At 49.1% G+C, this 15,283-nt stretch overlaps 1 protein-coding gene across 1 annotated transcript; it reads left to right on the top strand.

The window, feature by feature from the left end:
* The first annotated feature begins 10,302 nt into the window (after positions 1 to 10,302).
* Positions 10,303 to 13,465, top strand: TMEM218 (transmembrane protein 218). Its single transcript, XM_041480665.1, has 3 exons — positions 10,303 to 10,411; positions 10,599 to 10,701; positions 12,924 to 13,465. The coding sequence occupies exons 1-3, from the start codon at positions 10,308 to 10,310 to the stop codon at positions 13,056 to 13,058; spliced, it is 342 nt and encodes a 113-aa protein (XP_041336599.1). The 5' UTR covers positions 10,303 to 10,307; the 3' UTR covers positions 13,059 to 13,465.
* The last annotated feature ends 1,818 nt before the right edge of the window (positions 13,466 to 15,283 follow it).

Raw genomic sequence — 15,283 nt, 5'->3', positions numbered from 1 at the left:
CCCCGGACCCCCGGGTGTCCCCAGGACATCCCTCGGACCCTCCCCGGCCAACCCTGCCCCTGCTGCCCTCAGCCAGATCCCCAGCACCACACCTGCCCCCCCAGCAGCATCCCTCCCCCGGTTTATTTCCCAAATATAGCGCCTCGCACCCTCCACATACTGCCCCAACACATTTTCTACCCCCAACACATTTCACACCCCCCCAACACGTATTGCCCCTCCAGCAGCATGTGCTCCTCTCCATATTTCCGTGCACCCCTCCCCCCCGAACGCTTTTGCCATCCCAGATTCAGAGCCAGCCTTGGTGGCCTTGGTGACACCACCCCGGACACCCCCGGAGCCCCCCTCCATCAAGCCCCCCGGGGGGGTACCAAACCCGTCCCTCCCCCAGCACAACCTTGACATTTAGGGTACCCAGTGAAATCCCACCCCAAGCCCCTCCTGTGGTATTATCCCCCAGGAAAACCTTTCTTATTTTAGAAATATCTGTTAATTACTGTTAATTTGGGGGGGGATGGGGGGGTTCTGACAGAGCTCCCCCAACCCACATTTTGGTCTGCATGAAACATCAACTGCCCTTCTGTCTCCCAAAGACCTGAAGATGAGGTTTCCCTGGAATCGCAGTCATGGGGAGCACTGGGTCCTACAGCCAAATTTTCCTACATTTTATTGCTAAAGCCACAGGGACAGATTTTTCTGGATCAGTCTGGCCATAGTTTTTCTCTCCCAATTTTCCATCCCCTTCCCTAATGAAAAATGTCATCAAGGATGGATTTAACGAGAAGTGCTGAATTTCTGCCCATTTCCTAAAGATACTGGGTGGGGGTCAGAGACACTCCAAAGAGCTCCAGAATTCCTTTGGAACAGGTTAATAGGATAAGGAATGGGTTAAAACTGGCTCCAAAGAGTTACAGAGGGATGCCAGCCAGGGGCACTAAGTGGTGTGTAAGGGATGGCCATGGGGTCAGGGATGTGAGGGGAAAGGTGGACAAACAAATTAAATTTAAGGCCAGAAACCCAAAATAATTTTGGGTTTTCCAGAACAAATAGCCTCTTGAAAAAATCAGCATTCCTAAATCCCTCCTTCTAGTTTATCTCAAAAATAAGTCTGTCCAGAAAATATTTGCTGCCCTGTTTGTACTTCCTACTTGAGAGCAGGCTCTAACACACCCTGATGTCCTTTGGGTTGGCCAGTGAAGAGCAAGGGAAAATAGATGGCTCCCACTTGGAATCCATCAATAAAATAACAGAGAGATGCAGTGGCTGGTTGGGATGAATCTCACCCACTCCCCTCCAAAAAGAAATAAAAAAAATCACTGCATTGCATCACTGAGAAAACCAGCAGGAACTCAGAGCATCCCCCCAGTCCTTCGGAGATGTTGGAATGATTTATAGGAATTTCTTGCCTTGTAAATCAGCCAGCAGGACGTTTTTCCCCTCCCTTATTACTATTCCACAGAAGCGAGCAAAGATGAGGAGCCATAAAGCTGTCGCCGGTTGTTTCAACCAGCTGGGGATGCCAGACAGAAAATATTTTGGGTTTTGCAGAAGCTGGAGAAGTGGAAAGGAAGAGAGAAGGGGAGGCAGATGGAAAAGCCATCACCGTGATATCAAAGGACCACTGGATCATCCACGCTTGGCATCTCATCTTTCTCGTGTCTCATCTTGGAAAACAGGGATGTAAAAGAGCAGGCACATGTGGGGCGTATTTTAAGCTACACCATTGCCAAAAATATCCAAGAGCTCAAAATTTTAGGGTTCTCGTGGTGCAGGGATATTTCTTCTGGAACCAGCAGCAACGAGCTCCTCACATTCGTTCCTCAAGCATCCCAAGTTCATTCCTCAAGCATCCCACATTTGATCCTTGAATATCCCACTTTTGATCCTTGAATATCCCACTTTTGGTCCTTGAATATCCCACTTTTGGTCCTTGAATATCCCACTTTTGGTCCTTGAATATCTCACATTTGATCCTTGAATATCTCACTTTTGATCCTTGAATATCCCACATTTGATCCTTGAATATCCCACTTTTGGTCCTTGAATATCCCATATTTGATCCTTGAATATCCCACTTTTGGTCCTTGAATGTCTCATATTTGGTCCTTGGATATCCTACATTTGGTCCTTGAATATCTCACATTCACTCCTTGGGCATCCCTCATTTATCTTCCCCAATTTGCTGCCAATTGCCAAAGCAATTCCTCCGCTGCTTTTGGAATCTCACTTTTAAACTCCAGGGAAAGTATCCAGGCCCAGATTTTTCCTTCACAAAGGCAAAAGCTGCTTCTTCCCTGGAGAGTTTTTTCCAGAGGTTAATTATCATCAATTATTATGCCTGGTTAAAAAAATACATTTCCCATTTGGATTGGCCACTTCATCACCCAGCCGTGGGAGCTTGTTGAAATTTTTTTGGTGATAAATTAAAATTCTCTCGCACTCAATCTCGTAGCTCTTTTCCCCAGGAAAAAGAAAAAAAAAAAAAAAAAAATTATAAATATTATTTTAAATTAAAAAAAAAAAGATAAAATTATAAAGAACTGTAGAACTAAACCCCGTGCAAATACTGCACAAACAAAAGCAGGGCTGGTCAATAGGCTGAGCCCCCTCCAATTTATGTTCCCCTTGGATACCTGCAGCACCTGACAATTGGCAAACACAACGTGGAGGTGCTGATCCTGCCCTTTTAAATTTTTGACTCCACCTGAGCTGTTTCTTCACCTCGGCTGGGCTCTGTGCTCGTTCCCCATCCTCTTTTGGGTTCAGCCCACGGTGGGAGTTCCACCTTCACCTGCAGCATCCTCAGTGAGCCATGCCAGCCCCAGCCTGGCTTCCCAGGAGCTGGTGAAGGGAGAAGCAGAGAGATGGTCACAACTCTTTAAAGATGCAAATTGAGAAGCAGCCATCATAACAAGAGAGCTCTGCTAATTCTTTTACAAGTATGCAGATTTCCATGCTGACTTTTCCTAGGCTTATTTGTTTTATTTAGCAATAAATTTAATACCAGCTCCCTGAAGCAAAGAGACAGATGGACTATAAACTTTGAATTTTGAGTAGTTTTACTTTCTTAGGTTCATGCAATCTTTGATGTCTTCTGAAATTACATCTTGGAAAGTTTGCAGGCATTGAATTTTGCTTTTTTACAGCCCTCAAAGCTATTTGATTAGCCGCCTTTTAATTTTTTTTTCTTGTACAGGTTACCTGAAGGATCTTAAATACCATCTCAGTGATTCATATCCTTGGCTGCCAGAGCTGTCTCAGGGAGTTGCCAGTGGACCTGAGAAAACCAAAGCACTGCATAATATCTTCTCCGCAGGCAAAGGAAAGCAAAATAAGTTTTATGCATCCTTAGGGATGGAAAACTTCTGAGATCTGAGACCAAAACCCCTGGGCTGAGATAAAATGGTGCCCTTGCAGAACACAGGGCAGCTGGGTGGGGTTTTGGGAGGACCACAAAGTCACAATGCAGCAGGAAGGATTCATCTCCTTTTTTCTTTTTTTTTTTTTTGTTCTTTTTTTTTTTGCCATCCACCAGCAATGAAAAAATCAGTTTGGAAATGAGGAGAAATGAGAGGCTGGAGCAGCCTGGGGAAGCCCCTGGCAGGAGGGTGGTCTCCACCCTTCAGTTGTGCACAGGTGGTCGGGTGAAGCCATGGGTTGATTGAACACCATGAAGGTCAGATACACAAGAACACCATTTTTACCGACAACTCTGAGGTGTGGGAAAATTTAAAATTTAAAAAAAAAAAAGCATCCCCTGTGCTCAGGAGTCAGGGAGAGGTGAAGTTAAGGGTAACACTGTGACTTTTGAAGTTAACTGCTTCAGCCTGGCAGAGCTCAGCCCAGCCAGGTCCCATCACGACTCATTTCCCTACCATCACACACAAATAGGGGAGGAAATTAAATTTTTAAAAAATAAATAAATAACGACAAAAAACTCACATGGTTTCCAAGCTGCAGCCCAGGAAACAGCAGAAAAAAAAATCAATATGTGCAAATGAAAAAGGACGAGAACAAAGGTGTTGCAAGGAGCAAAGAATAAAACCCGAATGAAAACTGCAAACAGGCTTGACTGCCAAAAAATCCACCTGCCTGAAAGTCCTGGGGGTCTCAGCAATAAATTTGGGTGGTTTCAGCAGTTTTGGTCACTTTCAGTCACCCAACATCCCACCCTGGGCAGACGTTGCCATTGCTCAACCCTTTCCAGTTCTGAGACATTATTGGCTGCTCAATTGCAATGGAATGAAAATGAATTATTATCATTATTATTATGGGACATTAAAGTCTCATGAGTGGCCAGTGATTGATGTCATTGTGAAGAAAACCAAAAGAACTAATGATGATGAGCCACTTAAAATGAAGTGTTGTGGGTTTCCTTACCAGTGGCTCCTTGGTTTCTCACCTGGAACCCTTGGGTGGGAAGGAAGAGGGGTTGGCACAGGTAAAGGAGCAAGGATTCCAAAGAGATGATGCAAGGAGGACCCACACAGATACTCTTTAAAGTAAGATTGGTGGGAAATAGCATTTCTTGGGGAAATGGGTGGGAAATAGGAGTTTCTTGGAAAAACATTTGACTGTGGGCTTTAGAGCCTTTGGGAATGCCATTAGAAAAGCAAGTTTTAATTGTTACCATCTCCCCAGAGCCTGTTCTTGTCTTTCTTTTTCCCTTCAATTTTCTTATTTTCCATGGATTCTTTACCTCTTTCCTTTAGCTTTGCCTCTCCATCCCTTGCAGCACTCACGGTGGTCTCCACAGCCAAATTTCAGGTAGGTTCTCTCCTCCTTCCTCTCCTTGGTTGGAACAGATTTTGCCACAATGTCATCCCATGTTGACTCTATAGGGACATGTCATCCCATGTGGGCACAACGACATTAAAACATCCCCAGAAGACAACTACAGGAACTTTCTTTTTGTAGGGTTTTTAGGGAAATTGCAGCAGTTGCTTGAACTTCAGAGAACCAAGTAGCAAAAACCTTATTTGCACCAATTTACTGGACTGAAACAAAGTTGCATTTACTATAACAAGTCACCAAACCCAAATAATTACCAACTTCCTCCCACTTGGGAGTGATGTGAGCCATAAGAGGAGCCATAAGGGGCGTGATGACAGGGACACCCTCTCCTCCTCCATCCACCTTCTCCAAGTGCTTCTGGATTGAGGTCAGCCTTGTCCCCAGTGGGAAATATTTTCTCTCCTCCCACCAACCAGGGCCTTTTAGAGGCATTTCCACTTGCTGGGATGGGATCTTATTTTTTTTTTTTTCCTTTTGAAAAGTGACTTCATATTCCATTTTATTATTTTTTTAATGTTGCAGGATTTATTCTGTTTGAAGTCTTACATCCTCATTTCCTGTCAGGATGATTAAAATTGATTTCCGCCATCAGCTAGAAAAAGATAATCTGAAGTGGGTTCCTGTGAGACAGAGCTCTATCCCCACTGGAGACATTTCTAACCCTCTCCTATTATTTTAACTTTCTTTTTTGGGGGGATGCCTCTTTGCAAAAGGACAACTCAATGCTTCTCAGCCATGTGTGTCCCCCAGGTAAGTTGGGAAGAGTAATTTAACCTCATTTTTCCCATCACAGAGAGTGGACTGAGGGATTTAAATAGCTCTTGTTTACCACTGCCACCCTCCTGGCAGTATTTTTAGAGAAGTAATTGGATCCTCCTGATGCCTTTGCTTTGCTTCTCGAGCTCCACATCCTCTGACCCCACACCTGCACCTGTCCCAGTTTGTATCTGGGCAAGCTGAAATGGGATGGGTTTTTCCCCAGCATTAAGCTGGGTGGTTCCTGGTGCACCAGAGACTTTGCAGGAGGAGGAAGGAGGGATTTGGGCTGGAAAACCAGCCCAAATTTGGGTTGGCAAGCTGTAAAACATCTGGCCAACAAAGAAAACATGGAAAAAATGAGTACAGAGGGCAAGTGGCACTCAGGGATACAGCGGTTCAAACCATTACCCATCTCTTAAATCAACTAAACCTGGAATATTCTAAATAAAAAATCAATTAAAATAATTTTTTTAATCAAATCAGTACATTTTTATATTTGATTAAATAAATTTTAAAATTAACAGAATCAACTAAACACTGGATATCCTGAATAATCTCCAAAATATCCCTAAAATATAAATAACATCTTTCCAGGCTGAAGGATCTTGGGGCCTCATGACCACGTTGGTTTGCAGCAAAACCCCATAAGCAAATTTATGCAAATGAGGAGGACTGGTGATTCCTATCATACCAAGCACAAAATGATACACATGTACTGAGAGTCTTTTCCCCAACCACCATCTCCAGACTCCCAACCCACGAGGAATCCCCCCAAAAAAGGGGTCCCCACCATCCAACAGGTCCCCATCCCAAAGCTTAAACACCTTACAAGAGAGTAATTTAACGCCATTCCCAGCTTAAGCTCCATATCTACCGGGCGTGAAATTAGTTCCAGCAAGCTGCAAATTTGCCACTAATAAAAATATTTAGCAATTCGCTAGTCTTTAAATCAGGAGCAGAATATTTTCTTTCCTGCATCAACGCCTGTTTCTTTTTAATTCTAATGTTGGAGCGCCGGGGAGCTCCAGCCGTAAAACTGGAAGTCTCACGACTGCGCGAGCAGTTTTAAATCAGTTCCCTCAGCGCTTCCAGCCCCACCACCAAGACTCTGACAATTTATTATCATTTGATACGAGGCCACGTTGGTTATTTTGGCCACTGGGATGAGCTGGCCATGGTGGATTTGCAAGTTTTAAGCCAAAATTTGACCCAAAGCCACCCTGTTTCCAGGGGCTGCTCCACTCACAGAAGAGCTTTGATCCATGTGATCCCACCTTGCAGGCCTTGGAGGAAGGTGACCTCTCCATCCTCCTGTGCCAGGCATTTAATTAGCCTCAGCACTAATTGTGTCTCTCTGCCAAGCCCATTTCATCCAATGCCAGCCTCAGGATCTTTGTCACGCCTTTGCCAAGAAATGCCACAATTCCCTGATTTCTTCCTTGGGAAAAACTATCTGCAGCGATGATTGAACACAGCCTTCAAATCATTCCTTTTCCTTGGCAGGACAGCAGCTCCCATCCACTGAAGAGCACTGATTTATTTGTGCCCAAATAAATCCTTTGAACTGGGTTTTCTGGGCCACGAGCACCCAACAGCATCAGTATGACTCTGCTTCTCCTTATTTAAAGCAGATTATTGCTTAGAGCCTTGCCAGGAAAGGCTTTATGGTACCTGTATTATGGATACCAAGCACACTGGAGCTGGAACTGCTCATCACCACATCATCTGTCATCACTTTGATGTGTCCTGTCCCCAGCACAAGGGTTTGGGTGCAAACACCACACGGTGCAAATCAAAAGTCTTGGAGGAACCTGAATGTGTGACACCAGCAGACATCCCTACACCAGCAGCTATCCTGGAAAAAAACACCACAGATATGAAGCTTCTCCCAGAGTCATGAAAACAACACAAAAATCCTCAATATTTGCTGCTCTCCCATCTGTTTTAATTCACCTTTTATACCCAGCATTGCCTTTCTCCCACTTTCTGTAACTTCTTTTTTCCAGCTGCAATGCAACCCTGACACAAGCAATAAATGGGACCAAATCCCAGCAGGTAAAATCTGGAAGGAAAAGTTATTTTAGGCCAGCAATAAATGATTCTTTAGCAATAAGATCAGATCTTTGCATTCAGCTGGTGGGCTGATGGAGCAGTTTGCAAGGCAAATCCCCAGCAAGGCATTCCTGATGCTGGGAGGAGGCTGAGATGCAGAAGAAGGATGGGTTTAGGATGATGAGCTTTGCTGCAGATGGGTTGAAGAAATTTCTGGTGAAGGTTGTGCTTGGAAATATCACACCAATGGGGTTGGTTTTCCCAGTTTCCCTCATCTGTGGGTTTACCATTTCCCTTCATTGTGCTCTGAGAAACCTGCAGCCTTGCTGTGATACCGTGTGGGCTGGGCAAATAAATATTGTTAAACGTCATGTATTAGATGTAATACATTATATATAAAATATAAAATATAAAATATAAAATATAAAATACTGTATATAATATAGTATTATATATATTATATATTATATCTATTATTAAATATTGAATGCAATTAATATTAAAGGCATAAATACATAAGTATTTTGGAGGGTGTTTGGCTGCATTTCAACTCATTTCAACTCCAAATCTTGTGCTTGAGTCACCATCAACCCTATTGCAATGGTGGGGTTAAAACCAACAAGCAGCAAGGCTCAGAGCTGGCCATTGGATGTGTTTGCTGGGCTGTAAATTGCATTTATCCTTCAGCCTCTGGCCAGATATCTGGGATGTGGTGTGGTCCACCAGCAGGATCAACAGCTGCATGATTCAAGCTCTCTGCTTCAACCTCTTGAACTGGTTTAACATTGCTGTGGTTGAAACTGCCAGGCAGCACCAAGACATGGAGATGAGCAATAAAAACCCAATCAATATGGGAAGAGGTTAACGAGGCCATTGGTAAAGCTGTGTACAAGAGAAAAATAAGCCAAGGAAAAGCCTTATTGGCTGATGAATAGAACGTTTCACTTCCAGATGAAAAGCCAAAGGATGCAAAAGAATGGCAGAAGGAGAAAGCTCCAGCAGAAAACAGCGTTATGAAGAAGAAATTTGGGGGTTTAGAAACTACAAAAATGCAAAGAAATGGCAAAACAGAGCAAAGCAAATGGAGATTCCCAAACAGCAGGAGCAAACATTTAATTTCTCATGGCCAGCAGGACCAGGAAGCAGAGGGAACAGAAGAGGAGGAGTGGGAAGAGAACGGCAGAGATGGACACCAGCAAGGCAGGGGCTGCAGAGGGGGAAAGCCCTGCCTGGTGGGGCTAAGCCAGGGAGCAGAGCAGGAGGGAGTCTGCAGGCAGACACAGGGTTTTGATGTGTTGGCAGCCGGGGGCTGCTCCATGCCAAGTGAAGGCAGGTGTCAGAGGCAGTTTGTGTTCTGCTTGCTGAAGCATTTGGTGTCATGCTGGCGACTCTGATTTCATCACAGGGAAAGGCAGGTCGCTGCTGCACGGAATAATTAACTGCTGCTTTATTCCTCCCCTTGGAAGAGGCGACAGAAAACGCCCACTCAGGTGACATTTTGTGCAGCCAAAGTATTGCAGACTTCAAGCGGCTGAGACAGAAAATATCAGTGTTTAGGGTTTTTTTGGGTTAACTGAGCCCAGAGTGCCTGGGGTTGGAACAGAATCTTCCTTAAAGTCCTTTCCAACCCAAACCATGATGTAATTCTGAGATTCTATGATAAAGTCATGATCAAACCACACCGACCTTGATCTGATGGGCAAGACGTGATGGTGAGGAGACAGGATTTATAAACAGGCTGAAATATTCATTTTAAAAGGAAATTCCTCTTGTCTTGATGTTAGAAGATGCTTACAGCATTGAGAAACCTCCCTAGTTTGGCTTGGCTGTCCCAGACCCCCAGTGTGGCTGTTCCAAAACCCGTGTCAGCATTACTGTATTAACGAAATCTGCCTGATTTTGGCCCTAAATATTATTGAAGGCGTGCACAGCTCAATTTTTAGGGTGTTGGGGTGAAAGTGTGTTCAGAGGTGCTCCCTGCAGCGGGGAGGGCAGGAGCTGGGTGGCGCCGGCCGAGGCGAGGTAAGGAAGCACCGATCGCCTGCACCGGGAGGGGAGCGGATGGAAATTCCCGTTCCACCGGGAGCAGCCGGAGCTCTGGGACGGGGTCCAAGGCCGCGGGACGGGGAGCGGCTGGAGCGGGATCCTGGGATCCCATGGGGCCAGGAGGGCCGGGATTCAATAGGGACCGGGTCAGTAGGGCTGGGATTCAATAGGGACCGGGTCTGTAGGGCCGGGGTTCAATAGGGACCGGGTCTGTAGGGCCGGGGTTCAATAGGGACCGGGTCTGTAGGACCGGGATTCAATAGGGACCGGGTCAGCAGGGCTGGGATTCAATAGGACTGGGGCCGGGATGGGGGCTGGGATCAGGACCGGGACCGGGACCCGGACCCGGATCGGGCTCAGGATGGGGGCCGGGATCGGGATCGGGATCGAGATCGGAATCGGGATCGGGATCGGGATCGGGCACTCGCCCCGCCCCGGGCGCGCCCCCGCCTCCGGCGGCGCGCATAAAGCCCCGCCCACCCCTCCACCCTTAGCCAATGGGAAGCGCCGAGGGAGAGCCAGGCGGGGCAGGGAAAGCGGGGTCCGCGCCTCCTCCCTCTGCCCCTTAGCCAATAGACAGCGCGGACGGCGCTGCGGACAGCGCTGATTGGTCGAGGCGGCGCGGTTGCTAGGCAGAAGCGGCGGCGCGGGGCGGCATGGCGGGCGCGCTGGGCGTGGGGCCGGGGGTGCTGGCGCTGCTGCTGCTCTGGGCCATGGCGCTGCTGCTCGTGATGGCGCTGGGCCGCGCTGGCCGCGCCCGGTGAGCCGGGGGGATGGGGACGGGCCGGCCCGGTGAGCCGGGGGGATGGGGACGGGCCGGCCCGGTGAGCGCGGGGATGGGGTGGGACCGGCCCGGTGAGCGCGGGGACCGGGCGGGACCGGCCCGGTGAGCGCGGGGTTCGGGCCCGCCGGTGCTGAGCTCGCCCCGCCGCTCCGCTCTCGCCCAGGCTCGGCGCGGTGCCGGTGGTGCTCGGAGCCGCCGCGGTCACGGCCGCGCTGCTGCTGTTCCCCCGGGAGAGCGAGAGTCCGGCCCCCGCCGGCGCTGAGGAGGTGAGCCCGGCGGGAGGGGAGCGGCGGCGCCCCGGGACGGGCCCCGGGGCTGAGCCTGTTCCGTGGGCACGGCCCCAGACGGGTCTCTGGGCCAGGGACGGGCCCTGCGGCCATCCTGGAGCCCTGGGAATGGATCCTCACCCCGGGATGGGCTGCAGGATGCTCTGGGAATGGTTCCTCACTCGGGAATGGGCTGCAGGATGCTCCGGGAATGGTTCCTCACCCCGGGGATGGGCTGCAGGATGCTCTGGGAATGGTTCCTCACCCCAGGGATGGGCTGCAGGATGCTCTGGGAATGGTTCCTCACTCGGGAATGGGCTGCAGGATGCTCTGGGAATGGATCCTCGCCGCAGGGATGGGCTGCAGGATGCCCTGGGAATGGATCCTCACCCCGGGATGGGCTGCAGGATGCTCCGGGAATGGTTCCTCACCCCAGGGATGGGCTGCAGGATGCCCTGGGAATGGATCCTCACCCCAGGGATGGGCTGCAGGATGCCCTGGGAATGGTTCCTCACCCCAGGGATGGGCTGCAGGATGCTCTGGGAATGGTTCCTCATCCAGGAATGGGCTGCAGGATGCTCTGGGAATGGTTCCTCATCCAGGAATGGGCTGCAGGATGCCCTGGGGATGGTTCCTCACCCCGGGGATGGGCTGCAGGATGCCCTGGGAATGGATCCTCACCCCAGGAATGGGATGCAGGATGCCCTAGGGATGGTTCCTCACCCCAGGGATGGGCTGTAGGATGCTCTCGGAATGGTTCCTCACCCCAGGGATGGGCTGCAGGATGCCCTGGGAATGGATTCTCACCCGGGAATGGGCTGCAGGATGCCCTGGGGCCCCAGGAATGGGCTTTTAGCTCAGAGCGAGCCCCGGTGCCATCCCCGTGCTGCCTTTGTGCTCTCCCCCTGGCACAGGCTGTATTGCTGGTGGAGCTGGGAACTATTAATTTCTGTGACTAAATTGCTGATTTACACACTGGCCCGGGGGGTTTGGCTCCCCTCCTCCCGTCCCCAGGGGCTCTGTGCAGGGATTGCCCTCCTGCCTTGGTCCCTCCCGGCTCCAGCAGCCTCTGCTCCCTCTGCCATTCCCTTTGCTTGTCCTTCTCCTTCCACTGTTCCCTCAGCTCTGATTGCTAATTAAAGCCCCATAACAGCTCTTCAGCTCTCTTGTAGGTTCTTGCCGTGCTTGAGCACGAAGCCATCTGCCTTGTCAGGCCCAGGGATCTCCCCCAGTTTTTGGATCAGGCTGTCTGAGCTGCCACCTTGAGCTCTCCCAGAGCTCTTTGGCCTTTGAATACACAAAGTTTTGTGGCCTTTCAGGTGCCATTTCCTCTGTTCTATTATTAATGTGTGTTAATTATTGCTTTTCTGGTTCTTGTTCTGTGTAAATCCCTACTAAAAGATACTTGTAATGTTCTTTTCTTCTCTCTGTCACATCTGACCTGCTCCTGTGAAGGTTAGGAGTGAGATGAAGGGCAGCCCAGTGCGTGTTTGTTGCCTGGGAGGCAAATGGAATTGGAAAGCTTTTTTTTTTACAGATCTTCAATTGGACTGGACCTGCCCTGCCTATCAATAATACATGACCTGGGCTTTCTGCACCAAAACTCTGCTAATTGGCTAATTAAAAAGTGAAACGTGCAGAAGGAGCCGGCACTTGGCTCACCAGAGACTCTCTGCAGGAGCACCAGGGCTGAGCTAATGCGATGGATAAAGCTGAGCTGGGGCTGAGCAGAGCTCTGGGGGGTCTGGGGAGCAGAGAGGGGATTTCATAAACAGCCTCCTCGCCGTGGGCTTCTCTTTGTCTTGCCTAGCTACCATGGCTTTTTTTTCATTGTTATTTTTCTCTTTTCTCGCTGTCTCCCTTCTGAAAGGGAATCAGGGCTGGAGGTTTGTGGCTGGGGAGAACTGCTTCAGGGCTTGACTGCTGCTTCTTCCCTGTGCTCAGAGCTGTGCTGCTCCACATTAACATTCCCAGCAGCTTTTTGCAGGGATTCTTGTTCTCATTTGTCGCCCACTGTGTATTCCAGGGATGGAAAGCAAGGAGAGAAATCTGGGGGAGCCCCAGAGGTTCCTTTTTCCAGGATGTGGCGTTCTCCCTCCTTTTTCCTTTTCTTTCCTTTTTCCAGAGGTTCCTTTTTCCAGGATGTGGCGTTCTCCCTCCAGGCTCCTGGAGCAGGCTGGGGCTGTGACGTGCTGGGATCTGTGTGTTTCTCTTCCCTGCAGGTTGTGGACACCTTCCTCATTGGCCGCTTCATCCTCCTGGCTGTGATGAGCCTGGTCTTCCTCGGCTGCCTGTTCCTGTTCCTGATTTACCACCTCATGGAGCCTGTGTATGCCAAGCCACTCCGCAGCAGCTAGAGACAGCAATCTCTGCAAAGAGGAGATCCTGATTTCATGGCAATAAACCAGACAGAGACACCAGGAGGCTGCTCTGGAGGTGACCTTGATGTTCTGAAAGAGCCAGCGAAGCAAGTGAAGCCTTTGCTTCATCTTAAAAAGCAAAGTTTGGTCTGAGCATGAGCTCCTTCCTCCCCAGGGGTTCAAGCCTCTGCACCTGCAAAGGTGTGTGAACATCTGAATGCTGCTCTGCTTTCAGAGAGCTGAGATCCAGCACTTGTGCTGCTCCTGGTGCAGTGCACTGAACTGAGCTGAGATGGTTGGTTATTGTTACCCACAAGACATGGGTAGAGCAAACAAACAAACAAGTAACAAACAAGAGCAGTTTGTTACTGCTCCTTTTTCACTGTGCTTTAATAAAACTCTTTGAGAAATCCCTGACTCAGGCTTTATTTATTCCACAGGGATGTCACATTTGGCCACACTGTAGTGACAGTGCCCATGAGAGCTGCCTTTTTTTGGGGCAGACGTGGGGGTTTGAGAAAAAAACCCAAACATCAGTGTGTGGCTGTGGGTTGTTTGGGATGGTCCCCTGGACTGGAAATCAGAGGAAATCAGAGTGGGGAGTGAATGCCAAGTGGTGCCAGAACAGCAGAAGGAAAGCTGCCCTCCCAGGAGTGAGGGAGAGGCTGTGTCTGCCCTCGCTGGTGCTGGGCAGTCCTGCCAGCCATGGAAAGCCCCTTGCTGATACCTGAGTGTTCCCTGCCTGTGCAGCCCTCAGGTGTCACCCTGGGTGCTGCCAAAGGCTCACAGTTGCTGCTACCCTAAAACTTCAAACCTTTGCTCAATTCTAGCACAGATCCTGCTGGTCACCTCCAACCCTCTTTTCCCCACTTGCGGGAGAAAACACCCTCTGTGTTTTAGAGGAGCAGCCATGGGGTTGAATGCCATTTTTGCTCCTGTTTTTGGGGGAAGCCAGGGGAGCAGTCCTGCTGCAGCAGAGCCTGTGCTGAGGGGGAGCTGTGGGCAGCAGTGTCTGCACAGCCACTGCTGCTCTGTGCCCTCCGTGGCAGCAGTTTGTTTTCTTGCATGAAATCTCAAAAAGCTTTAAATTGCAGAAAAAAAAGCATTTTTGGTGGCCTGGAGCATCCTGTGACTGTTTCAGCAGGGAAGAAGCCTTTACCCTCGCTGCTGTGTGGGGAGAGGCTCCCACAGGTGCCCAGGTCACGGGCTGAGGTGGGCTCTGTTGTGGCTCATGTTCTCCAGCCCACAGGGATGGAGCTGCTCAGCCCTCCGTGGCTGAGCAGGCAGCAAGAATTGCAGTGAGGTCAAAGTGTGAGACACCCCTGAGCAGTGGTCAGGGTCAAAACAGCCAAAAACTTGAGGGCAGAAACTCTGATTTTTTTTTCCCCATTTTAGAGATTTTTTTTTCTTTTTAATTTTGAACTGATGACGGTAAATTAAAGAACCAACTGGCTTTTTCCAGCCCTGTCCTGACAGCTGCCAGTCACCAAACATGAAGGATTGATAAGGCAGAGCCAGTGGGCGTGGAGGTGATGCTTCCCTGGCAGAAAATGCCCCAGCACCCCGGAGCACTGACTCAGTCAGCTAAAAATTGTAAGTACAGTCCCAAAAAAAGCAGAGATGAGGCATCTCTGCTTTCCAAACTGCAGCCACGCTCAATCCCTTCCTGTCCTGAAGCCCGTGTCCAAGGGAGTGTGTTGAGGAAATGCTGAGCATTTATGCATCACAAGCACATTGGGGTCTCCTGGTGATTTTGATGTTACACCTGAAATAAAATTCATATTTAATTCATTGTGTTAATAACATTAATGAGCATGGAGTTTCTCTGGCAGCTCCAGCTCTGTGCCTGCTGTGTTGTTATCCCTGTGTTTGTGGGATGATTTGGGAGCCTCATTGAGGCCACAGTTTCACCAGGGCTTCAGTCCAGCTAATGGGAGGGAAACCACAACAAAAGCAGCTGGGGCACTAAAAACCCAACTCTAAGAGCAGAAATGTGAAACTTCTCCCCATTTTGCACTGTCATTAAACCCAAATAAGGGCTTTTTCTGTCCCCTTAACTGTTTGTGACTAAAATGAGTCAAAAGGCTGATAGAGCAGCAGTTATTTTGGGGAGAGCAGAAAGTCACGCTGCAAGACAGACACAGTAGCTCCTGCTCAAGGAGGTGATTTCAGCATTTTCCCAAAAACCCCATTAACTGGAGAAAGCCTCATGTGCTCTCACC

The sequence above is a fragment of the Pyrgilauda ruficollis genome, unplaced genomic scaffold (assembly GCF_017590135.1).
Source record: "Pyrgilauda ruficollis isolate IOZ18807 unplaced genomic scaffold, ASM1759013v1 scaffold52, whole genome shotgun sequence".
In the NCBI taxonomy this organism is placed as follows: Eukaryota; Metazoa; Chordata; class Aves; order Passeriformes; family Passeridae; genus Pyrgilauda; species Pyrgilauda ruficollis.
This window is presented reverse-complemented; position numbering and strand designations above follow the sequence as displayed.